This window comes from Glycine soja, chromosome 2 (assembly GCF_004193775.1).
Source record: "Glycine soja cultivar W05 chromosome 2, ASM419377v2, whole genome shotgun sequence".
NCBI classification, from domain to species: domain Eukaryota; kingdom Viridiplantae; phylum Streptophyta; class Magnoliopsida; order Fabales; family Fabaceae; genus Glycine; species Glycine soja.
This window is the reverse complement of record NC_041003.1, coordinates 230,302-257,396: the sequence shown is the minus strand read 5'-3', so window position 1 is coordinate 257,396 and position 27,095 is coordinate 230,302. Positions and strand designations below refer to the sequence as shown.

General features: G+C 32.4%; 4 protein-coding genes and 1 long non-coding RNA gene across 6 annotated transcripts; 1 reads left to right on the top strand and 4 right to left on the bottom strand.

Annotated features, from left to right (window-relative positions):
• Positions 1–2,264: 2,264 nt before the first annotated feature.
• LOC114377447 (calmodulin-1-like) lies at positions 2,265–4,844 on the bottom strand. Its single transcript, XM_028335960.1, has 4 exons — positions 4,667–4,844; positions 4,092–4,249; positions 3,853–3,933; positions 2,265–2,722 (listed from the first exon to the last, which is right to left on the bottom strand). Exons 1-4 carry the CDS (start codon positions 4,740–4,742, stop codon positions 2,585–2,587), a joined length of 453 nt encoding a protein of 150 aa, XP_028191761.1. The 5' UTR covers positions 4,743–4,844; the 3' UTR covers positions 2,265–2,584.
• Positions 4,845–9,297: 4,453 nt separating this feature from the next.
• LOC114377441 (2-methyl-6-phytyl-1,4-hydroquinone methyltransferase, chloroplastic-like) lies at positions 9,298–14,547 on the bottom strand. The gene is made up of 3 exons (XM_028335947.1): positions 13,813–14,547; positions 10,163–10,469; positions 9,298–9,855 (listed from the first exon to the last, which is right to left on the bottom strand). Exons 1-3 carry the CDS (start codon positions 14,379–14,381, stop codon positions 9,700–9,702), a joined length of 1,032 nt encoding a protein of 343 aa, XP_028191748.1. The 5' UTR covers positions 14,382–14,547; the 3' UTR covers positions 9,298–9,699.
• Positions 14,548–15,845: 1,298 nt separating this feature from the next.
• LOC114377428 lies at positions 15,846–19,404 on the bottom strand. Of its 2 annotated transcripts, none has more exons than XM_028335935.1 (4): positions 18,868–19,404; positions 17,319–18,016; positions 16,830–17,020; positions 15,846–16,450 (listed from the first exon to the last, which is right to left on the bottom strand). In XM_028335935.1, exons 1-4 carry the CDS (start codon positions 19,304–19,306, stop codon positions 16,051–16,053), a joined length of 1,728 nt encoding a protein of 575 aa, XP_028191736.1. In that variant the 5' UTR covers positions 19,307–19,404; the 3' UTR covers positions 15,846–16,050. The 2 variants fall into 2 exon arrangements, with proteins under 2 accessions (XP_028191736.1, XP_028191728.1); XM_028335927.1 differs by having other exon boundaries at positions 17,319–18,010; positions 18,868–19,353.
• Positions 19,405–20,884: 1,480 nt separating this feature from the next.
• Positions 20,885–21,373, top strand: LOC114369272 (sulfated surface glycoprotein 185-like). The gene has a single exon (XM_028326467.1). The coding sequence runs from the start codon at positions 20,885–20,887 to the stop codon at positions 21,371–21,373; it is 489 nt and encodes a 162-aa protein (XP_028182268.1).
• Positions 21,374–24,113: 2,740 nt separating this feature from the next.
• Positions 24,114–26,289, bottom strand: LOC114377421. The gene is made up of 2 exons (XR_003659079.1): positions 26,054–26,289; positions 24,114–25,681 (listed from the first exon to the last, which is right to left on the bottom strand). It is a non-coding gene; the product is annotated as an uncharacterized LOC114377421 (long non-coding RNA).
• Positions 26,290–27,095: the final 806 nt, after the last annotated feature.

Below are 27,095 nucleotides of genomic sequence, written 5' to 3'. Positions count from 1 at the left end.
ACATTGTATCAAAGTATAGAGAATGTTGATGTATTTACTGCATGACTTGAGATTTTATAAATTATAAATTTATTTGATTAAAATATATTCATAATGTAAAAGTTGTTTGGACTGACAACCAATCATGATTTATCATGTAATTTTGTAATAATTACTTTAAAAAAAGCATATCTAAGATAATTTCCTATTAGTTTTATACAAAAAATATATAAAATTAAACTCTTATTTAAAAAGAAGACAATTTTCTTTTTGGATTAAACCTGCGAAACTGAAAAAGAAAGAGGCAGGGAGCAAAGCATAGAAGTTTCACCCGAGCAATAATGTATAGTTAAGCTAGGTTCCTAAGTATTGTGCTCTCTCCTCCTTAAACCATGCATCTTTTCCTAGATAATTCATATGTTCATTAGTGAAAACATTTAAGCAAGTATAAACCCGATCCACAAAATAAGGGTTTAAGAGATCAAAGCCACACGCTTACAGAAACTAATTAATGGAGTTCAATTGTCTGTCACATGTTTGCACTGCTTCTACTAGTCCAACATACTGTTCTTTATTCACTGACGGTAGGTGTCACTTAATGGTTGATATCTAAATTCATAAACTTAAACTTTTTATAAGAAAGCAGGGTTTACGTCATACTAAGGGTCCATATCCATATGCAACAAGGTGTCAGATTTGCAGTGGCCTCAGCTGTTAATGACACATGAGAACACTAAACATATTAACAATGTTCAGGTGTCACCGGCTTCATGCCCTCAAGACAGCTAATTGCAAGCTCTCTATAGTTCAACTGGGACTATATTTAACCACCTATTATGACTTGTACGCATTATTTTTTTGGGAGTGTGTAAACATAAAGTTAGTGTAACAACTAATATGAAGGGGACTTGTTTAGTTGTTTATGTCCTACACCATAAGGATGAGTCCACTGTTGTTATAAGTCAAGAAAATGACAAAAATCCTACCATAAAATTTCTGATAATAAATCACATGGTCCAACTCCAACCCAACCATTGATTTTTAGGTCAAAGTCTATGAGCATCAGCTGTAAGTGTTCCCATTCAAAAATAAAATGCCCCCTCTGAAATGTGAGATATGCTAAAAAACCCACAATGGATTTTCATAAATATAATGTATCATGCAATTATGCTATGCTTGGTAACTTTTTTTTAAATTAAACGTTCACTAGTTGTAGAGTTTTAAAAGTAAAATATTTTCTTTTTTATAATTTTTTTTAACTTAAAAGAGATGATGACTTGAGAAAGATCAAGGAAAGAGAGGGAGAAATGTGGAAGAGAGAAAGAAGGGAGTAGACAAGAGTGAGGAAGAGAAAGCCGGGGGGTGGGTGGGGGAGGGAGTTGAAAGCTACCTCTTTTACTAAGTTAAAAATAACTACTCCCTTTTTGCTTTTATAAAAGGAGTTTATTGTTATTATTATTATTATTATATTACATTGTCAATTATATCAATAGGAAATTATAATGAGTAAGACTTTAAAGTAATTATTATGAAAGTGAAAAGAGAAGCTAAACAATGCTATATTAATTTTAAATAAAAGATCTTAGTGAAAATTTATTTTCGTGCAAAGCGCAGTATAATAGTTAAAAGTGATAAGTTTTTTTAATTAAAGACAAATATATATTAACGTTAGTGGACACTAATGATATTGATTATGGAACCAATAACTTTTTTTTTATTGAAAATCATGTTAGTGGACACTAATGATATTTTTAATAAATATAGCGTTATGGGTAATATAAATTTTTACCCTCGGGATAGGTAGAATTTGTTTTTATCTTTTATGCATGTGAATAATTTCTAAACTTTGAATATAGTTTGAGAAAATTAATTTGTAATGATTTTACATTAAAGATATATATAATATTTTTAACACCAAATTTCTCAAAATAAAAAGGTAGGAATAACAAATAAAAAATAATAAAAAGAATAAAATATACACAAAATTTATATTGATTCATCACAATCTTCGATTATATTCAATCTTTACACTTATAAGATTTTCACTAACAAGCATCAATTGTCACATTCTTTCTTTCTTAAAATCTCCTCAAAATTCCTACACTTGGTATTCTCTAAGCCTATACGTAGGTTTCCTTGGGTATTCTATTGAACAGGCTCTCGAGGCCACGACAAAACTGTTATATGAGAGGATCTTCTTCTGGACGCAATAGAAGTCTCTTTTGTTTAATTCTTGTGCTGTTTTTTATTTTTCTGAATGATATAAATAAATTGTAGCAATACCATGTTCACAAGAGAAAGAATAAATTGTAGCATACATTAATCTTTCAAAAAAGAGTCTAATTTCAGAAGTTCTTGAATAAATTCCATCTAATTAATTTTAAAACATAAGGAATGCTAAACTAAAACTGAAAGAATAATTATGGGTTGGAGTTTGAACAAATCAAATTGGCTGAGATGTCACTCTAATACATTGGTCATTCATATCATGTGCTACAAGTAAAATACACCAAAAATTGATTGGAAGACTTATTATTTCATGCGAGTGAATGAGATTGGGGCCCAAATGATCGAATTCGAACAATAAATTTGTTGTTTGAAAATTTCATCCAATAGTCATCATCATCTTGACAAATTCATCATAATTAACTTGACCATCACCATCCAAATCTGCTTCTTCAATCATCTGCTCCACCTCCTCATCAGTTAGTTTTTCACCCAGATTGATCATAACGTGTCTCAACTGCATAACACGGAAAGATTTTAATATTTAGGCACATGTGCATGTTTTTTAGCATATATGTAGTTATTAGATAATTCTATAAAAAAAAAGTTAATACTAATAAATTAAGAGAGAGTGAAAATTAAACTGAAAAGCAAGATTCTCTTCCTCTTATTTTCAAATGTCAAACCCCAAGGCATTTTTTTAAAACCAAACAGCTATTAGTCATAGGATGCGGAAAGGTACAAAGTACTGTCCTGAATGTGCATGTGAAATTAATGTACCTTTTTCTTTGACATATATGAATTTATGTACATGATATCCTCTCCTCTCACCATACAATTTCATTCCATTTTTTATATACAATTATGGCAAAGGTTGTATTATTAAAACGATGCATAGATAGTTTAATATATTTTTATTACTTTTTGTTCTAGAATTATTGATGTTTTTTTAAAAAAATTATTAATATTTTATAAATTTCAATTTTCTTTTTCATATAATCTTTATTTAGAATATCTAGATTTGATCTTTAAAAAGAATACTACACTTCTAACTTATTCAAAAAGCACTTTGACAATATTTCATATTAAATAAGGTTATACTTTAAACTAAATATATAAACATTTTATACATATTAAATACTCTTTAATCCATTTAATCATTAATTATTCTGTTATTCATTCAGTCATGCATATAAGAAAAAAGTGCTAATATATGGTTAAATTTCAACTATATGAATTATCTCAATCCTAAAACAAAGAAGTCATGTTGTATAAATTAATTCCAAATAAAAAGGCGACAACACATACATATCAATAATTCAAGGAAGAAATTTGACTAAGACCGGTTGAAAGTTGAAGTAGAAATTTTATAAGAAAAAAATTGCATGTGCAGCCTCTATTACACGTAGCCAGAAAAGTGAACGCACCATTTATAGAAAAAATATTAAAAATAATACAAAAGGGAAGATTCAAGAGTTGTAATCTACTTTGCACTTTGCAACATCTTGACCCTACTTGCTTTTTGTTCAAGTTTGAAGAAACCTTACTTTGTCAGAAATCATTAATACTTTGATTGGTCATTGCCATCAGAGAAAGAAAAATACAATAGAAAGTGAATAGAAAGAATTAAAAGTTTATATAACATACCTCACTTGCTGAAATGTAGCCATTTTGATCCTTGTCAAACACCTTGAAAGCCTCTTTGAGATCTTCCTCTTCATCAGTTTCCTAAACAAGAAAGAGAACAGAACTGAACTTAGTCTCTGGCTGTTGTATAATGAGAAGGATATTAATCTTTGCAAAAATGCAATATTAATGCTTTGGAAATTTAGTAAATAAATATATAATGTATATAATGAGAGAAATTAATTAAGAGCATAACTTACCTTCATTTTCTTGGCCATTAAGTTCAAAAACTCAACAAATTCAATGGTTCCATTACCATCTGCATCTACCTCGTTTATCATGTCTTGGAGCTCTTCTTCTGTGGGGTTCTGATCCAATGACCGGATAACCGTGGCCAATTCTTCCACAGTAATGCACCCTATTGGTCATACAGACAAATTATACCTAATAACATAGCCATTATGTGTGTAATAACATATCAAATATAATTTATAATCATTATTATATTTCTGAAATGGAAAATTGCATTTGAACAGAAATATACAAAAGAAGTTGTACAAGAAATACAGAAATAAATAGAAAAGAGAGAATGAAAAAGATTTTTTTATCCGTAAAAATGAAATAAAATATTGATGTGAAGGACGAAAATAAAGAAAATAATGTTGTAGAAAAAGTAATATATGAATTTGGTAAATGAATAGTTATCTTTTCTTAAGTGAATGATGAAGCATGAGGGACATTGGCACAACCACAAAAGAGAAGGATTAATTTCAATTAAACATGAAAAGGAGAAAAATCATAGGTAGTGCTTAAATTAAGGGGAAAGCTTGCTCACCATCTCCATCTTTGTCAAACAAGCCAAAGGCTTCTTTGATCTCACTAATCTGTTCTTCACTCAGAACATCTGCCATGGTGTTAATGTTTGAGCTTCAAATGAAAACTAAGACAATATTTTGTGACTTAGAAAAGAGAGAGGGAGAGAGAATTAAATGTGTAGAGTATAGCTAGCTCAATATTAGATGGGGGGGTATTTGTAGTGTGGAAAGGCTTGCAAGATTTCTTTTTGAATTGTAATTTTAAAATGTAGGAGAGTCAAACCACGTTTATGACTGTGTTTTGGTGTGATAGTTGTGGGAAAAGAATCAGATTGCAACCCCTTTGATATCTATCCGAATACATGGGGTGAAGGTGAGGGGTGGGGCATGCAGATTTAATGCTCTTCGTATTTGTTTAATATATTGCACATATATTATAATGGGGATGAATTTTTGACAGCTGGGGGACCAAAAAAAGGCATCAATTCAAAGGGTAAGAGAGAATAGGGTATGGATTATATGAACTATGGGGAGGTCAGAGGTGTGTAGAGTCCTCTGTTTTCATCAATTTCAAATTTTAACACCAGATATTATATTTATATATTTAGTTTTTCTTTTATCTCATTTTTTCCTTCTTTCGTCTCTAATTATAAAATTCTTATTAAATATTTATTTATCCATTTTTATAAGATATTTTTTAATTTTTAGATATATTAATTATTTTTTTCTACATATCTTTACTTAATAATTTTATTTTCAAACATTAATAAAAAATAATTAAGTAAATAAAAAAATATAATTTTAAAATGATAGTACAAATAATTAATAAATATAATATGATTAACTAAATTAACTATTTTTCTTAGCATAAATTAATTTAAAGAACCTTATAATTAGTGACAAGAAGAGTATATTTTATTTTTATTTCTTTCTTTACTTGGTATCATAGCATTTGTAAATATTAATTAATTGTTTTCCTCTTTATCTCTTTTTTTCTCACATTCCCTAAAATTAAAGTGTAGTCGTGGTTGGGTAAGTTTTTTTTTTTTTAATTGAATAATGATTTTTTAACAATCAATTTTTTAAACATTTGATCAATACTTTGTTTTTTTGTAACTTTCTCTTTTTATGAGATGATATTACTTAGCATACTTCTATTCTCTCTCTCATTAAATGTTGAATAGGGTTTTAAAAATCCTTTTTGTTTAGAATTTTCCTTTCAACTCGTCCAACCCAACCAAAAGACACGCTGGTTAGCATAAGATCCAGAGAAAGAATTATTAGAATTCATAAATTTAAATTAATAATTGTAAATATTTCATCACAACTTTTTTTTATTAATCCTCTTATTTATGAAAAAAATATCTTATATATTTTTAAAATTATAAATTTATCTTTTCTTTTTTCTTTGATAAAATTTGTATTTTCTTATTTAATACTTTATATAAAATATTTTTGAAATAATTAAAATAAAGATCTTACAAGATATTTAATATTTTTCAATTTAGCTTTCTTGAAGCTTATGCATGTAGTTTTGGTATTGAATTGAGAGATCACTGCCAAGGCGCTTTGAGAATTAGAAAAACACGCCTAATGTTGTAATTAATTATCAAAGGAAAAATAAATGTCATGTGCGTGTGGAGAATGTACTTTCATTAGAAAAGGTCAAGACTCGAGAAGGAGTCCCTAATTAAATTGCTTCGTTTGATTTAGCTTTCGGATCTCTTGTTCGATGACCGAGAAATACAACAACAATTAATTATTATTTGTGGAAAGTTTACTAAATTTGTTGGTTTACCTTTCTTTCTCATAAAAAATGGAGAAAAGAAATATCATATTAATTTCTACTTTTATTTTTTTGATAAAATTCTTTTAAGCACATGTAGCGTTAATTTCATTGAGTATAGTACGTATTCTTTTTTTAAATTTAAATATATCTTTAGTTTCTAAAACATAATGTTAATTTCATTGAGTATAGTACGTATATTTTTTATTTAAATATATTTTTAGTTTCCATAAATGAGTAAATTTTATTTTTGGTTTCTATATTTTTTATTTTTCATTTATCTAAAATTTAAATTCACTATTTAGAGTTTATCTAAAATGAATAAATTTGGACTTCGGTCCTTATAAAATATATTTTTATTTTCATTGTTCCAAAATTTGAATTGACTTTTTTATTCTCTAATATTTATTTTAAGATAGATAGATAATATTTTATTTTGGAATTTAGAAAAACAAATTAGAAGACTTAGGCGACAAGGCATGTTAGTTAACTTTTAGTTTTTTTATTAATTAAAAGTTTGTTTGACTATTCTAATGAATTTCTTAATTGAAACATCCGTATGATGTTTATGGTCGTTGGAGCATATATTGTTTGCACTAAATGTACACTGATGTGAACCTGATTAGGAGTGGATCGCTTGATACAGGCTACGGAGATTTGGATGACACTACTTCCAAAGAGGGAAGATAAGTCAGGTTAGACACCACTTCTGGTGAAGGAAGATAAATCAGGGTAGACGCCACAAGGATTACCTTGATAAGTTTGATAATTGGTTCAACAAGAACCCAGAGAGAAACTCTCATCAAATTTTTAAAAAATGCCAAAAGTTTTTCTTTATTGAAAATAAAAATCAATACTTATAGTGTATCTGAAGAAAAAGATAAAAATAGACATTGGCCTTCTAAACAGTTTGAGCCAAAATTACAATAAATAAAAATTATAACTAAAAACATATTTAACTTTGTCCTTTAAATTAGTTTGGGTCTTCAGCAACAATTAATAGTCTTGATAGTGTCTCTGCCTCTGGGCCTTCATCCTTCTCCACTCGGGGGCTTTATCCTTCTCCACTTGGGCATTCGTCCTTCTTCCACTTGGGCCTTTAGCCTGTATTTGGTCAGTTTTAGGATTCTCATCATACACCCTTTCTCATGCAATGAAATCACTTTGTTGGCTTTCGTGTAGAACAATTCAGCATAAAATCATTTTCCTTTGGTCAGAGTAGATCTGTACAATAGAGTGTATCTTTTGATGAAGATTGACATGGTTTAAGCATAAACATAGATATAAACATAACAAACTATCATCTTATAATTAATTAATCAATTACAGGAACTTAAATTTAAATTTTAAATACTCTTGCTAATTAATTAGAACCACTTAATCACATATTATGAAAACATAGTGTTATAGTTTGTCCCTTTGGATTTTTATGAAATTGGGATTTGGAGGATTTATGTGTGATTAATTGTAATTGATGTAACTTAGTTGTCCTCCTACATAAAAATAACTTTGTATGTGTTGTAATTGTGGAGGAAGATACTAGATATAAGATTGGTCTAATGGTTGAAAATATGAGCTTGAGGGTGAAGAAAAAAGGAGGGAAGAGATCATGAGTTCGGAAAAAATATATTCAAAAGAAATGTATCCCTAGATGTTATATATCTAACTCATGGCCTTAGAATAACTAAAAATTAATGTTTGTAGCTCAAGATATGATCATTTTAGTAAACAAAGGTATCATGATTATGCAATAAGTTCATGTTCTTTTTAATTTTAGGGATAATAAATTATAAAGTTAGATCTTATGACCAACATAAAAGTTATAGATAATTTCTTAGTTTTCAAATTAGTGAATCAACTTGATAGGATTAATATAATTTCAGAAATCATTTTACACTCTACAAAGGTCATAGATATGTAATAGAAAATGAGTGATGTAATGTCCAAAACTTATGAATTGTCTTTCCAAATGACTTTGAATGTAACATATCATAATATGCATGGAGATTGTGTAAGTAAACATTATGAGAATTGGGACTATGAGGATAAACAATGCTAGATGTACGCCTTGTGACATGGTATGTTGTACATGAATTGCGGGTGCTTGTGACATGAAATTGTAATGTAACTAAATAACGTTGAGTCGAGGGACCTAACTTATGAGATGACGAAAATGGGCATAGTTCATGGGATTGTGAGTTCTAATCATTGTAATGACATTGAGGCATGGGAATTTCTAATATTATATTTTTTTAATTTAAAAATTTATAATTGACATTTTCATCACATATAGCTCAGATTTATGTGTTGAAAGGATCAACATCTCTTGGTTTTTTAAGTATGAGTTGGGGGTACATAAAAAAGTTCATTGTAAGTCTTGAGATGATTTTAGTAGTGATTATGTTAGAATATTTGCATTTGGTGGTGGCTTTTATGTTCTTAATTATCTCAACCCGAACATTTGGTTTCATAATATGACGGAAATAGGATACATGAAGTCTTGAGTTCATGTGGTCTTGTTGTTGTAGACGACTTTTCAAGTTACTTAGGTAACTCTTGAAAGAAAAACAAGGATCTGAAGTGACGAAAATAACAACTTTTTTGTGTAGAGAAAAAACCATTTTAAAATATCAACTGGGTATGTATAGTAAGAACAATTATTGAAGGGGGCTCCATTAAGTGGTTATATACAAATGGCGACCAGAAAGACATTATTACTTCTCTCAAGAATCAAGATGGCAGTAGATAAACTAATGTACTAAACGAAACATGTGAAAACGATAATTCGTGCTTAAACATTGAACAATACTTGTCAAGGGTAAATAAATTAAAAATGTATTTGGGGATTAAAAAAGCATATTCAAATTCAGTTAAAACTCGCCACCAACGCACATATACAAATAAAAGCTAAAACAAACATATTTGAATGTTGTCATGGTTACCTTGTCTTGTCCATTTGGTACAAAGCAAAGCAAAAGAAGCACAACATTTTGATGATCCTGCCATGGTTCATTGAACAATTGGCTGCCAACACACATTCTATATTTCTCTGCCAAAGCAACAATGACAAATACAAAACATAGTGAAGCTAGTAATGGCACAAAACTAAGCTAATGGTTTTGAAGCATTTCATCCTTAAGTAACTCTTTCCTACTATGTTGGCAAGATGGAAAGATTCAAGATTGAATTATTATCCTTCACAAACAGTCGTTTAGAGATGTGTGGAGGGAAAACTTGACCTTCCTACCCGAGTTACTTTCTCCAAACTTAGATGGGCATGCCCCTTGGAACAATTTTGTCTTTGATCCACATGTAAATTGGCACTAGTACGAAGTAAGTGGATGCAATTGTACCAAGAATGAACCGATAAAGAAACACAAATGGATTTACAGGCTTCTTTACATCCTCTACCTTGGGACCAAGCTGCATTAAGGCAAATGAAAACATACTTAAAGTACTAAATTTAAAACAAGGGAGCATACTCTTCCAAATAGTGTAAATCATGCTTCTAGGTAAATACTTAGTATCCATTATATATAAAGAAAAGTGAGGAAAATTATACTAGTTATACATAATACTTCAGCTCCCCTTAAATTATGTGTGTTACTGTATACTCCTTTTTGTTTGAGAAAAGTAGTAAGTATGCATTTGTTTTTGAGAAAAGCAAAAGCTGTAATCTTGAATGAATTTAGAGATCAAAAGGAGAAGAAAGAGAAAATGCAATACATACCTGGAGGGGAGAGTCTCCAGACAAAGGCTTCACACCTGTGACTGAGCAACCCATGATAAGGCCGTGCCTGCGCACCCCACGATACCATTTTGGACCAATCCTTTTGAGCTTAACATCTTTGAAACCAGCCTTCTTAAACCATTCAATGTACTCTTCCTCCTTGGGGAAGAGCATCCACACATCTGCAAAGAACCTAGACAGCCAAAATGTTGGGTGTACAGGACCAATCACACAAGCTAGGCCTCCTATCCTTAGCACTCTGTATGCTTCCGTAATGCCACGCTGCGGATCTGGCCAGTATTCAATACTGAACAACACAATGATAATTCAAACACTGACAATGTTGTAGAAAATGCAAATTTATCATCTCTATTAGACTAATTTTCCAACCAGTAAACCTCTATTTTGGTTCCTGAGATTGTAAACTTAGTCCTTGATGTTACCAAACTTGGACTATTTTCTGAGTTTGTAAAATGTTATGATGTGTCATTCATTGTGATCTTTTTCTACTATATAATTTTACTAATTAACATTAAGGACTAAAGTGAATGATATTTTGCAACATTTTATAAAGTCAGGGACTAAAATATAAGTTTCATATAGTCAGGGATTAAAAGCTTATGCTTAAAATCTCACAACCAAAGTAGAGGTTTACTCGGTTACAACTTTTATTTTATTTTTTTCTTCTAAAGATCCTTAAGTTTTTCACATTTAATTGTATTTATAGTTCGACTTACATCAATAGCCCATCAGGCTAATCCGATTGATTATATAGCTTTTCATCAAAACTAAAGTGCAAATTCAAACAACAGTAGCAAAGTCTTATCCCACTAGGTGAGATCAGCTGCATAGATTGCATAACACCATTGAATTTGCTTAAATACCAATTTCTAAGGAATGCCATTCACCATAACATCTCTCTTAACAATTTCCTCCAATATCCTTCTTAGTCGCCTTCTCCCCCATTTTTATAGGATTAAAACCATGTAATTTACTCTTCTCATTAGTGCTTCTGGTGGCCTTCTTTGTACACGTCCACCAGACAGAAACATATGTTGTCCCTTTTTCCTTAGTTTGAACGGATGAAAATTTTATAGGATTAATTAATCAGCTAATATGATATAAAGATAAGGTCCAAATCCATACCAGGGAACTCATAGTAGTCATAGACTCATCATATCCTTAGATCAGATAAATTTACTAACAGCTGCGAGAGATCACAAAAACCTTCAAAGGCAAAAAGTGGCAGAGACATTATAGTTACCTTCCAGCAGAAACATATCTATCAGCATAATCAGTTGGAAATGGAAGATCTTCTTTCAAGGGTTCCTTCTGCTTAGCCTTGGCAAGCTGGTGAGGCAACGGGTCGAGAATTTTACATTTTTGGCATCAACATGCTTCACTATACCAAGAGTGGCAAAGCTAGTTCCTCCTCCAACATCCACCACTCTCATGTTACGGTCACAGAGATCAGCAGGCTCCAATGCCTCATCTCTCATATCCTTAGTTTATGGCCCGAAGTTTGTGACATAATCATACACAATAGATAGAAACCTATAGAACCAAAATGCCTCTTTCTTGTGTTGGAAGAACCGAGGCTGAGAAGCAGACCTAGAGAAGGACATGCTGAATGTGAGGGTCAAGTTTTTTTCTGATCCTGAACTTATTACCACAAGTCAGCACACGTACCCTTCTTGAAGAAGCACTTGTTGCTTAGAGTTAAAACTAGTGGAGCTATGCCACTAATGAGCTTTGGATTTTTAGCTCCATTGAGCATTAAGGAAGCATGGACTTATATATATGAAGAAAGGCTAGGACTATTACACTTCCAATGAACAGCACATTGTGTGGAATTACAACCAAAATCAATGGGAAGCAGCTGTTGATATATAGTTTGTCATGAATACTAGACAATGACAATTGACAGGAAAAGGATCAATTGAAAGAGAAATGATTTTTGGATATTTTACTTCTAAAGCACCTACTTAATACTCATCTTTTTTCTCATTTCTTTGTTGTCACGTTATATTATTTATCATATTTTTTTTTATCTCTCCCACTAAGTATCAAACAGAAATTTAGATGTACAAAAAATCATTTCTGCTACTGGAATAAGGAAAGAGAGTTGCAAAAGGGTGTTAGCGGTAAAATGGTGTTAGTTAGGGGTGAGCATCACCTTCTAATTCAATTCTTATATTTATAAATTCTTATATTTATATTAACAGTGAGAATCAAACTCAGGTTGAATATGAGTATATTTTTTTCCAAGTGGATCAACCTTTATTGGTTTAATGTGAATTATATATAATGGTTAAAATTAATATTACATTAATTAAAAAGTCATATTGATCCAATCTTATCGCATATATTTCTTAATAGGATTGAATTGAAATTTAAATAAATGACCCGATCCAAATTTTGGATCAAACATGAACAAAGACAAAACCATCACGCTCACCCGATCACCCCTATTGTTAGAATGGATTATGCAGAGAGACAGAGACAGACTGGTAGATATGCAGTTATGATTCACCACCTAATCCTGGCAGCTGGCGCTAGTAGTCAATGCTTGCCATTTGTGGCCTTCCCGTGATCCCATCACATTAATTGTGGAAGCTCTTTGAATTTTCTTTATTTACTAGTTTAGTATAGTTACCAGATAATATGCATTAATCTCTATTTCATAAATTAGAGTCTTTTTTTTTACTGAATAAATAAATTAGAGTCTTTGGTTCTTAAATTTACATATATAATTTTACATTATTATCTCATTCTCGAATTAAAGAATTTTTAGAAGGTACTCTATCATATATATATATATATATATATATATATATATATATATATATATATATATATATATATATATATATATATATATATATATATATATATATATATATATATATTAACCACTATTCTATGAATTAGAGTCTTCGTTCTTAAATTTACCTTGAATTAAAGAACTTTTACAAGGTAATATATAATATACATTAACCTTTATTCTGTAAATTAGAGTCTTGGGTTTTAAATTTACATTTATATTATAAACCAAATGAGAGATTAGATTCGAACCATATCAATAAATGTGGTGTATCTTAATTTTAATAATTTATTTCCATAATTTTCTCATTATTTTTAAAAGTGGTGTCTCTTTAATTTGTTCATATTTAATATAATAAAATATTCATTACTAATAATAAAAATATATATTGTTCTCTTTAATTTATTTTTAATTCTACATTTTATTTAAATTTGAAAACAACTATTGGCTTTGAAAATTCAAGATAAATATGAGAGAATGCTCTCAAATATGAAAATTGAAAAGGAACTTCACTTGATTCTTGGATGCAAATAACAATGAGAAAGACATACCTATATGGAGGCTTATTATTAATGGGTCTAACTTATTTGATTGAACTTTATAAGTGAGTTGTTATAAACACTTGACACATAAGTTTAATACCTATGGATAAGAAAAAGAATTCTATAGGGCTATTTTTGTCCTACAAGAAGCAGAAAAAATTATGGGGAAATTGTGACCACATTTGAGATTATAAGACAATTATATTATGATTCATCAATGAGAATTCATATGCAAGAAAGAAAGGCCTTCAAAAGCAAAAAAGTGGCAGAGAAATGAATGTTACCTTCCAGCAGAAACATATCTATCAGCATAATCAGTTGGAAATGGAAGATCTTCAGCATCCCCTTCAACAATCTTGCATTCTTTCAAGGGCTCCTTCTGCTTAGCCTTGGCGAGCTGGTGTGGCGACTGGTCGAGAATTGTAACGTTTTTGGCGTCCACATGCTTCACTATACCAAGAGTGGTGAAGCCAGTTCCACCTCCAACATCCACCACTCTCAGGTTGCGGTTGTAGAGATCAGCAGGCTCCAGTGCCTCGTCTCTCATGTCTTCGGTCCAGTGCCCCGGGTTTATGATGTGGTCATACACAATAGAGAGAAACCTGTAGAACCAAAATGCCTCCTTCTTGTGCTGGATGAACCTTGGCTGAGAACCAGGCCTAGATGATGATGATGATGATGCTGACATGCTGCCTTTGGGAGTGAAGTTTTTTCTGACCACCCTTAACTTGTTACCATGAGACAGCACACCCTTTTGGAATAAACACTTGCTGTGAAAGTTAAGGCCATTTGGAGCTATGCCACTAATGAGGTTTGGATTTTGATGAGCTCCATTGAGCATTAAGGAGGCCATGGACTGATATATGGAAATGCTAGTAATATTACACTTGCAATGAATGGCACATTTTGTGGAATTATAGCCAAAATGGAAAGCAACAGTTGATGATAGTTTATGTCATGAAAACAAGACAGGAAAAGGATCAATTAGAAATAAGCGTGGAAGTGGTAAAGTGGTGATAGTAAGGATTATGAGGTGAGGGACAAAGACAGGGGATTGGTGGATATGCACCACATAATCCTGGCGCTAGCTGATGCTTGCCACTTGTGAGTTGTGGCCTTACCATCACTTGAACTATATGCGCTTTGGATTTTCTGTATTTACTAGATAACCTCCAATTCATAAATTAGAGTTTTGGTTCTTATATTTTATATCATGAATCAAATTTCTGATTGTAGTTTTTTTCATACTCAAGTTTAAGATTTCAACAAGTGATTAATTAAAAAATACAAACCGTTAATAGTTATGTGAATCAATATCAGTATCCTTATCTACTTGTATGACTTCTTTTAATTTAAACATTTATTTTCTGTATAAAAAAACATTCAATTTTTATTTATAATTTTAATTCTTTTAAGTATTATTTCTTAAATTTAATTTTAATTTGTATCAAATTGAAGATATATTTCCTTTCTGAATAAACTGAATTTTAGATGATTATAATTGTAATCAATGGTAATTTAGATTAATTTTTAAATTTTGGACTTTTACATAAAGGTTATGCATCTTAATTTAATAATGTATTCTCATAACTTTCTCACTAATTATAAAAGTGGTATCAAATTAATTTGTTCACATTTAATATAATAAAATATTCATTGATAATAATATCTGCTTTTCTCTTTAATTTATTTTTAATTATACATTTTATTTAAATTTAGAAAGAACTTTGTAATCCAAACTTGCTATTTATTTTTTAAACAGTGAAATTGCTGTGTTATCAGACAAATAATTGATCAAATTTGCTGTTCTTCATTTCATAGGAAATGTCTATTATTACTTCCATGTTTCTATTACCACACTTATGCAAGTAATTATTTATAACATGCCCTTGTTACTAATTTAGTTAACAAAAGAAGGATATTTATAGAAGTGACAATAGCTATTGGAAATGGACTGACAACAAAAACTCCTCAGCATGAATGATATGCTTTAAAAATTAATACTCCCATCATTTCCCCTGTTAGGTCCGGTTTAAAAAAAATCCGTTAAACTAGTAATTTTATTTTCTTTCCTATAAATATCTTTTATAGAAGATAATCATGTCTGAATTACCGTCCAAGTATGAAATGTTGCGGGCCCCTTAAAGCAAAATTAATTGGAAAGTTACCTTACAAAAGTTTGCTTATAAATTGAGTAGGCAGAAGAGAGTTTTAAGTTGTTTATCAAGGTCGATTTCAACTTTTAACGTCTAACCAATGTTTAAGATAACCACAGAAAAAATATACAAACTAAAAATAAAGCCTTAGCCATAGAGGGGAATCGTAAGACAAATTCTATGAACGAAATATATGTATATTTTGCTGTTGTATGGGAAACAATGAACATATTATTCAGTCCTTAAAGGCTTAAAGTACTAGAAGAGCTTAGAAATGATCATCATACAAGTTGGCGTATTACCATACTAAAGACGATGGAGGTATGTAATAAGGTTCCTATATATTTTTTATAAGGTTTGAGCAAATCAAGGTTCCTGAACTTGCTGTATTTCCAGTATTTCAGATGGTTTGGGAACTTCCCTGAGCTGGACGGAGTTTTCGAAGCAATTGAAGAAACCATAATGAGGGAATTTCTCATACCAGGTATCTTCTCTTGCGTGTGTGTCCCAGTGTTCCCCAGAACTGCTCTGGCCGTACTTGTGAATCCAACCAGAGCCATTGTGTTGCTCACCCCAAGTTCGGTTCCAGCGGTCGCCATGCCTACCTTCCCACCAGCTCTCCCCCTGCTTCACACCATTAGCATTTGGATCAAAATTTTCATCCCATTTGTCACCCCATTTATCCCATCCACCATCCACAAACCGCTCGGCCCATTTGTCGGTGTATTTTATGCTCCCACCGTACCCGTCGTATTTGCCACCCCACCTGCCAAATCCATTTTATTTGTTTTCATTAGAATCTCAAATGAGATACACAGCAGATCAGTCACAGAATTGAATGCAAGCAAAGAATAGAGGTTACTCAAAATAATTCAGTCTGTCATCATGTTACAAGCTTATGGCCTGTTTGTTTTATTTTATTTTATTTTCCAATGCAAAACTGCATTGGACAGGAGAAACTGAGTTTTTTTTTATCAAATTTTCTCAAAAATTGTGCAAAGTACCATTTGCAGTCAAAGGAATCTTACACAAACATACACTTTAATAGATTATTAAATATTTAAAAACAGTGAGGAATAAATACTATAAAAAAAGAACATCGAAATTAAAGCTCAAATTCTTAATCTACTTTTCTTGACAATTACCTTTCATGCCAAACATGAGCATGTCCAGGTTCAAGCGGTGTGTTTGGGTCAATACTGCACCACTTGTGTGCCCATTTTTCTGTTTGACCAGCAGCATTGTAGCGCTCCCCCCATTTTTCCTGCCACTCATTACCATTAACATTTCGTCCCCACTTGTCTGCAGTTTTCTCAAAACTCATAAGCCCATTTTCCTGCAAGTGAAAACCATAGTACCATACTTGGTATTTATTTTAGTGAAATAAAAAGAATCTGTTGTCCAAGACTCTATAGGTCAGATCTATGAGCGCCAAGGCTACAGCTACAGTTAATGCATTAATAATTGGCAAGCTACACTAGTGACCAATTTCACAAACAGGTGCCCAATTCCACAGAAGAATAAATATGAATGCACACAGTGATAATGATACTAGAAATATGCTACTGATCATATTTTCAGCAAACTATCATTATAATAAGAAAGGCATTTAAAATGTGTCAAATTTTGCTGACCAGACACAAGGATTCTCTCCAAAATTCACGCCAAATATTTCCATTTGCATCACGTCCAGATTTCTCTGAACCAAGTTCCTTATAGCCAAAATCATCAGAAGCTTCCCAGTACTTCTCTTGCCACTCAATAGCTTTGTCAGCACTAACACCTCTGGTCATTGTCCATCTGCAGATCACGCCATCAGGTCTTCGCTCAATTCCTGTCTCTTTCCACCATCTCGATCCGTCCGGATTCACTCCAATAGGTGATGATTTATTTGCCTCACTGAGGGCATGTGCTGCTTCTGCTGCATAATCAAAAGACGATTCACCATGTATCTGTTCCTCTTCCAAGGAAAGTGACAATGAAGGTGATTCAGAAAGTGACTCTGGGTCTGATGTAGTTTCAGCTTCCTCAACCTCTAAAAATGACTGAAAGGGTGGAAGAGAATCACTACGCTCGCTTTGAGAAAGTAAACTCTCAAATGGAATGGAGAGAAATTGTGGTGTCCACTCCTTCTCCACAACCGCACTGGGCAAGGTTGGACGAACAGAAGACTTGGTATCTAACTGCAGCCCACTGCCATCATCTGAAGGAACATCACTCTCCACAGGGGGTGTCCAGGACCAAAAATCAGGGCCAGGCACACCATTTCCCCTTGTTTCTGACTCTGACACACGAATACCCTCACTCTGCACTCCCATTCCTGAACCTGATTCTATCACATGATATAAAAAAAGAACAAAAGAATACATCAATATACAAGAAATCAACACTAAAATCTCCCAAGCACAACATCCATTTACAAACAAAACTAAAATAAACCATTTGATTTCCTAGGGGATAAAATTCACATGTAAACTCAGAAATAGCATGTTCACAGCATGTTAGATTACAAACTTCAAAGATTGACGCAATTCACATACCAAGTAACCTCAATTTCAAAGGTAACTTCAAATTTTGATGAATAAATTGCAAGAAGTCAAAATACTAACATCTCCGAAGTACAATATCCATTTAGAAAGAAAACTATATTAAGCCACTTGATTTCTTAGGAAAGAAAATCCAAAAGGAAACTCAGCAAATAGCATCTTCACAGCTCGTTAGACTACAAATTTCAAAATTCACGCAATTCACAAACCATGCAACCTCAATGGCAATGCTAGGCTTCGAATTTTGAGAGAAAAATATTAAATAAAACAAAATACAAAGCCAGCCAAAACTTTATCGCAAAAGTAAAATAAAATAAAACAATAGAAGCATTTATTTCCTTTATTTTTTTTTTTCATTCTTGATTACAGAAGTCACGTGTCCGTATTCCAAGATTACTAACAACAACTAGAAAATTAGAAAGAATAAAAAAAAAAGACAGCCAGAATTCAATTCCAACAAATTAAAATAAAATAAGTCTTGTTTTTCTTATTTAGTTATTGCTTTTCTTTTCCCTTTCCACGATTATTGTGTCAATAACATAATAAAGGACTTAAAGAAAGAAAGAAAGAAAGAAAGAAAGAAAGAAAAACTACTATTTGCAGAGTTGAGATCGAAAGAGGCAAAATTCAGTTTTACCGTCACGTCGTTCGTCGGCGGTGGCTTCGTGGTGGCTGGAATCGGCGGCACTGCGTTCCTGAAGGAGTTGCCTGGCGGCGGCGATGGCGGCGGCGGCGCGATCGATGACCTGCATGCGCTGCACCCTGTCGCGCTCTTCGGCGGAGACTTGGAGGAGCTTCTGGAACTCACTGGTCTTCTTCTCCAGATCGTCGTCGTTGTTGTCATCAGTATTTGCCGCCACGCGGTCCGCTATTGAGTTGAAGCTCGCGCTCTTCCTCTCTCTCTCCACCGCCTTCTTCCACATGTCCAAATACGACGCCGTTTCGCCATCTCCTTTTCCTCCTCCAACACTCGCATTCGCTCTCACTCTCACACTCGCACATCTTCTCTTTCCTTCGTGAGGGAGAAGGTGCACCCAACGGTACGGTGCACCCGCGGCGCAGGTTCCTAGATTCATGAAGATCAGAGCGTGTGACTCAGGAATGGCTAACTGACTGTGACTGTCAAACACTTCTGAGTATTTATACGGAGTTCGATCAAAATGGGAAGGGTAAAATGGTCAGTGGCAGTCATGTAAATAAGAGAAAATACTGAGGCTTATTTTATATTGTTAGTTTTCGTAAAGGGATCCGACATTTTCTTGGGCTTCAAGAGAGGAACCAATGTATTTGGGTATCCAATAAACTTACTTTTACAAAGCTCCCAGTACTTAGTTTCTTTTTATATCTCCTTCTACAACAAAATATGTTTGTTCATATCTATCTACTATTTATACTATCAAAAAATATGTTAGTAAAATTATAATGGGAGCTGTCATGTTAATGTTAATAAAATTATTTAAAAGAGTGCTGTGAGATGGTGTTATTATTCAGCAAATAATTCATACACCCATCGCTTTTATTTATAAGCAAAAAAAAATCTAATATTCTTTATTTTTAAATATAACTAAATTCCAACTATCCATGTTTTATTTAATGAAACTATCTTTAAAATATTATTTATTTAATAAGAGATTTATACTTGACATCTGATATAATTTAATAAAGTTAACTAATTTCGTATTATCTGTGAAATCAATTTTTGTTGCTTATAAATAAGAATGGAGGGTGTAATTGTTATATTATATTTTATAATTATTTATATATTTTGACATAAAATGAAAGATAAATATTGTGATTAAGATTTTAAAGGTGAGAGTAATTGAATTCCAAGCACAGGACCCCGATATCATTTTCCACTTTTAACGGTTTTCATGATTTCATCTGTTGCCTTTAACTTGCTTCAACGTGAGGAACGTGAGATGCAAGAAGATGGACGGTGAGTGTGAGGGACGTAGAGACGAGAGAGAGAGAGAAAAAAGAAAAAAAAGGTGACAAAAAGTAATAGGTCATATGAAGAAACAGAAAAGAAAGGATTAGAATAAAAGAGCAAATATAAAATATAGTGCGTTTGCAATATTTTTTTTTTTTTTTGCTTTCCTTTATAATTGGGCCAATAAATACGAATAGAGTGAATCTACACATTCAGTTGTTGGACAAATATATTGGATTGGGCTATTACCTAAGTACCTGAATACAACGTGGAATTCAATATATGGATCAACCCATTCGGTTGCAAGCAGAAAAACTATGGGGTATTAAAATTTCAATATGCAAGTTGTCGTTTTGATTGCAATTTGGATATGCATATTAAGAGAGTGCGGTTAGCTGCTTGTGTGGTTAAAGAGTCATACTTAATTGGTGTGTGTTGGTTGGATTAAATAGTATATTTCCATTACACTCTATATAAACACTAGTGCTACTTCAATCACTTGTATCTGCAATTTTATTTTTTGGAAGATCGATCTACATCTACTTGATTAATTACATAATAGAATAGCAAGAATGATTCATGTGTTTGGCACGTGTTGAGTAGAAACATGCAAGAACATATCCATTGTGCGTTGGAGGGTCCTATACACTTACATGTGTTCCGCCATGCAACCCAATTCCCATTATATCTCACACCACTACTACTTAGGCGATTGAAGAAGAGAATGTGGTCAATTTCATCCTCTCTCTACACCGTGAAGAGAAGCATAATCCCTCTCTATCCCTGCACCACAAACATTAACTTTCAATGCCTTTTCACTTCATCAATCTCCATCTCCCTCAACAACCACCACACCCACAACATCATGTTAACCCGTAACCCTAATCAAATACCAGAAATACCCTCCGTGCCAAAAACCGAACCTCCTCCTCCGGTTCCAAAAGAGCAACCTGTGCTTCCAACCCCGGAAATAGACCCTTTTATGCCACCCGAAATAGTCACGGATCCTCCTTCTACTCCCTTTGAGCCGGATGCTCCCAAACCGCCGCTATCACCGCCCGGGCCTGACATGCCGCTTCCTAAGCCACCGGATACGCTGCCGCCACGCCCACCGGATGTGGTGCCGCCGCATCCTCCGGGACCGGATATTGTGCCGCCGCCAACGACTCCGCCGGATATTGTGCCACCCACTGGACCAGCTATTATTCTGTAGCGTAGGAATTTAGCATGCCATGCAGGATAAGAATAGCTTTGCTGTTTTGTTTTTAGATCATGTATCGTTACCAGTGTTGTGGGATCAATCAGGTTTGCGTCAAACTCTCTCTTTGGGTCTCTTGGAGCATGTAGTTGCATATCAGAATTTCATTTCAGGATTTCTGATTAAGCTAAAGTCTAGAAAGACTCATGCTAGTTAATTGTTGATCAACGTGCTCAATTCTCTGCTTTTGTTTAACAAGCTTAATTGCTTAATGCTTTTTTTTTATTCTATAAATACTCCCTCTTATTCACACAGATAAGGTCAGAAGGAATTTATATAAATTTAAACTAAAATATATTCGTTGATAATTTTAAAAAACTAATTTCTACACTATTGTTGGTTATTCTATTTATAATTTGTTTCATTTATAACTGTTGATATTTTTTTTTGTTTTTTTAATTTATGAAAAATATTATCAAACATTATTGTGAGAGAATCAAAAACAATTAAAATTTTGAGGAAAAAAATATAAAAGGAATATTGACTCTTAAGTTGTTGTAACATAATAGTAACTCTTAAGTGACTAATATAGTAGTATGATAATTCCTAACTGAACACACAGTTACAATCTAATAGCTAACTAATTTACTCTTAAAATTGATTTTCATACAAGAACTAACAGCAAGCTATATAAAGGTTGCAGGTATCGTTTCCCGAATGGCTTCTTGGCTAGAGAAATATTGGTGTGACTAATTAAAGTATTTCTCAACTTAATACTTGGTAGACTCAAATACCTATTTCATTATTCAACTCAAGCCCTGAAGAGAAGGAAGGATAATAAATGTTACTCTAGTTGAATGTACTCATGCCACCTTTTCTTTCGGTATATTTTTTTTAGGTAAATAACAATAATTGGAGCGAACTCAGAACTGTATTCACCTAAGGGTCGTGGATAAGTGTGACAGTTGCTTCCTGCATCAACAATGTTGTTTCTGCACCTTTTTTTAAATTAAGCTTTCCGAACATAATTTTCCATTCCCGAAAGATCTTAAAATTTTACTTCATTATGCACCTTTTTTAAACTTTCGGAATATAATCCGAAATGTAAATTGTAAAAAATTTAAAGCTTTCCGAACATAATCCGGAATATAAAATTACATTCCAGAAAGGTCTTAAAAATTTACTTCCTGCACCTTTTTTAAACTTTCGGAACATAATCCGAATTCTAAAATTACATTCTGGAAAGATTTCTAGAATATAATTTTATTGCAAGAAGCAAATGGGGGAGATGCAGGAAGTAGTTGCCCATTCTTTTTTTATCACCTGCAAAGAAAGCATGTGGTCTTGTGAACTTCATTTTATTTTCTAGCTCATTGTCGTGTTTAGTTTTTAACTTACACATGCTATATATTGTACTCTATGATTACGAGTCTATGACCCTTTAGTACAGGTTGACCCTTTAATAGAACGGAAAAACAATTGACAGAGACTTTTTTCTACACAAGCATTACATACACACAGAAGGAAGAGAGGGAAAAAGAAAAAGGTGAAATAATCATTTATGTAATTTGTGTATAGGAACTAGGAAGAGTCTGTTATGCAACTCAAGTCCATGCAATTTCTGCATGTGATCTGTATGTACAAGTAACATAATTCTTAATTAATTGAACGCATGCATGCATTCTATCTAATAGTTTATTTTTCCTTTCCCTTGAATATTTTCTGGTGATCATAATGTTTTATTACATGAAATTCCCACAGACAATATCACAACTAGCGTTTTAATTTAATAATATGAACATTTGAGCTGTCAGCTATGGATGTATTCACAATTGTTTATGAGAGCTCACTTAGGAAGCAAGTTTTACTGTGATTGATGTGTCAATTGTCATTGTAGTGTTAGGAGCTTCATGATGTTTTCAAATTTCAAGCATCGCAAGCATTGTACTCAGATGTTTTCAAGCTCAAGACTGTCACCATTTTCAGTAAACAAGAAATAACTCAAAATTAAAGAGATTCAATAGGATAAGAATAGAAGTTAATTACAATAAAAATGTAGCACATGATTTTCAACTTTTACTTTTAGTTTGAAACATTTCACATATCTACTTTTAAAATTCCATTTGAAAGTCCTATAGTACTGATAAAATCTTGTTAGATTAATACATATAGAACAAAAGAAAGGGGAGATTTTGCCAATATCAAATCATCCTACAGTTGAAGGTTAACACATCAATAACGTAGAAAATGCAATTTTACTTACAGAATTTTCTATTGAAATGAATGGAATATCCTGAAGAAGAAATTACAGTTTTCTAATTCTTCCTGTTATAAGATTTAATTTCGGTTGCTGCCTTGCTGGACTGCAAGCTTGTATGACCAACCATAGTATCATGATGCATGGGTAAATAGAATTCGGATATTTTAGTTGATGTCAAAATTTAGAACTTTGTAACTAGGGATGTGGTATTTTTTTTTGTCCGTGGGAATGAAATACAATATCAGGAGTTTACAATAACTCACAGATCATGTTCCACCAACTAGACTCTCTTAACTAAGGAAGTGGTATTAGTATGCGGTGTAGCTACGCTGTTCATCACTTCTCTTATTTGCTTTAACTTCTCGATAAGATACTGTCCACAATTAAAACAAACCGTAAGGCACATTAGAAGGGATTCACATTGACGTATAGAAACTGAAATTAACTATACCTTTTTGTTTGGTTGGCTTGTTGAGCTTTGATTTCTTTTCTTTCTTTTTTTTTTTTTTTTGATTTAGACCACAAGTATCTTCCACTGGACTGACTGAGTAGAATTACTATGGGTAATAAAGCTCTCCCTCAAGTATTTAATGTAGTTGCATGTCCAAATTTCCAACACAAGACCTCTGGTTAAGCTAAAAAAAACTTTGACTTCTTAAGACTAGAAAAATAGTTGAAAATTAATTTTATGTGCTTCCTGGTTAAATGACTAAACATGAGTCGCATGACTACAATATATAGCTTACGTTGAAATATTATGTTTATTTTGTAGTTGCTACAGTAGATCGCAGTACTAAACATCTGGACTGATTCTGTCTGTACAGTGTTACATACATTGTCCTATGTTTCATGTTTCAAAACGATGCAAGCACTTGGCCCTTCAAAAAAGAGATCGAACAAGGACATTTCTGTAACACTCGAAAAACAAATAATGGCCCAGCCAAAAGAGTCTAAAAAGTTTCTTCCCCATATACAACAACAACAACGCCTTATCCCACTAGGTGGGGTCGGCTACATGGATCAACTTCCGCCATAATGTTCTATCAAGTACCATACTTCGATCCAAACCATTAGTTTCTTCCCCATATATGAATTTAAATTATCTGACAAGTATGCTTAAAGTTCAGACTGTATATAGATGATTCATTGCACTGAAAATAAGCTACATATTGAAACTTCAGCGCACTCAACTCAGGTACAGTTAGTACTGCCTACTTTTCAAGGTAAAACTCAGGGCTTAACGTGCAAAAGGAGAAATATTCAAGGCTTTATGTATGAATAGGTACCCACATTGAATAAACTAGGCAAATTAAATTATTCTTGGTTTTCACTTTTCACTTAATACCAACACTAAACCCAGCTACCATGATGTCTAACTTTTGAATGTTAGACAGCAATCAATTTATAGTAAATAAGAGATTGAGCATCTGATTACAATGGAGATATGAGGCATGTCAATGATGGTTGCATGTTTTTTAACATAACCAGTTATAGAACTTAAAATAAAAAATCGATTTATATTACTCTGATACAATTGAGAGATATGAAGTCAGTGAACTGCAAGATACGGTCACTGATATGTCATAGTAATAAATTCTTTCTAATCTTCATCCAATTACCATCAGTGGACTTAAAGAATAAATGAGGGATTTTATTGAAACAATAAAAATTTGAGTAATGTACAAGAAATAATAGTTTAAGAAATTATATCTTATTTCAAGTTAACTTGATAGATGCAGAGAGACAGATAGAGCACGCTAGTCACTAGAGGGGGAAAAAACTGTACAGAAAGAAAAAATGAATATGGAGAAAAGGCTTGTGTGTGAGTAGTTTGAGAAATCAATGTCTCTCTTTTTCATTAGTTATCTTTGATTCTCATTAGTAGCTTTGTCTGTGACATTAGCACTCTATATGCTTTCAGAATAAACTTATCTTGGAGTGTGTTGTATTTGTGCATCATAAGTGACCAGGGTGGAAATGGCAGACATATGACATGAAATTCCCAATGTGGAGCTCCTCATCATCGGCTCATTGTATGCAAGGTTTTAAAAACCTGTAGGCAACTGCAACATCAAGGATTCAAGACTTTTTAATCTCTACAATATCTGTAATTTTCTTTCACACTATATGTGATATTGTTCCACGGCATACATTGTGTACAGAGAAAGTAGGCACAAAAAGAAAAGTAAGTAATAGTGATCCTACTATATAGGCTGAAAAAAGCAGTAGAGTGCAAGAAAAGTTTCTTGTGGAAGTGAGATGGAGCTGAGTGGTGACACAAATTGATGATCATCTAAATATTGTACATAGTAGTATGGATTCGAAATCAAAAACGATATGATGAGTAAATTAGGAAGGATAAAGAGAAAGGTATGTAGTAGCACAAGATAAATGAAGCAAAGAATAAGATAAGGGGAGGGTAAAGATTGTTTCACATTCTTTTAGCACTTCTCTGGCCAATGAGGCTACCATTTTCTGTAAAGTATCTTCAAAACTGCTTACACAAGGCTAGATTCTTATCAAGGTAAATGGCACCTCTAGTTTCACATTGCTAACAAAACTGATCTACCTTGACATCTCAAGTCTAAACCTCAACGGGGGCTTAAGACTTGTTCATTCTGGCTTCTTCGATGACATGGGGAGCAATCTCAATAGAACTTGTTATTCATTGCTCAAGGCCAGAAATTTGAATAGATAAGGGGTATATATATGTGTGTGTATGTGGGGGGGAGGGATAGAAAGAAAGAAAGATTGTCCTATTATGATGTTTTAGAAATAGAAAGTGTAGGTAGTGGAATAAAATAATCATATTTTATCAACACACCAAATAGTTTATTAAGTAAAATAATTATCTTATCTTATTATAAATAAAATAATGTTTTAGAAATTAACCCGTTATTAATATTAAAAACAAAATAAAATTGAATTATGATTTAGTAAAGTCTTATTCTTTGAACAGGTACCTTGCTTATTTTGTTTGTCTTCAAGACCAACCCCCCAAAAAGGTAAAAAGGGAGAAAAATAAAAAAAGGTAGAGTGAGTAAAGATATGAGATGTGTAAGTGTGACCTTAAATATGACCAAGATGTTTGAGTGTTTTGGCAGCACAACGATATGTCATGTTGCAATACTATGAAAAGAGTCTTTTTCGCTGCAGCAAATTGCAAATTCCTTAAACTGAAATGGAGTTCTTTAACCTCTATCCATTAAAATTTAAATAGGGTGCAACTACTCCTTTTGTTTTTTGTTCTTTTCTGTTTAACTTCAACGTAGAAAGAATATAAACAGAAAAAAAAAAAAGATGCATAGAAGAAAGTAAGAAGACAGGAAAAGAAAACTATATACATGTATCAATAGCTAGGAATGAAAGTATCAAATAAACAATGAAAGGAAAGAGATCTTATCATTTAATAATAACAATAAACAACTGAAAAGAAAGGAGCTTCTTATTTGTATATTAATTTGATTGATTCATATG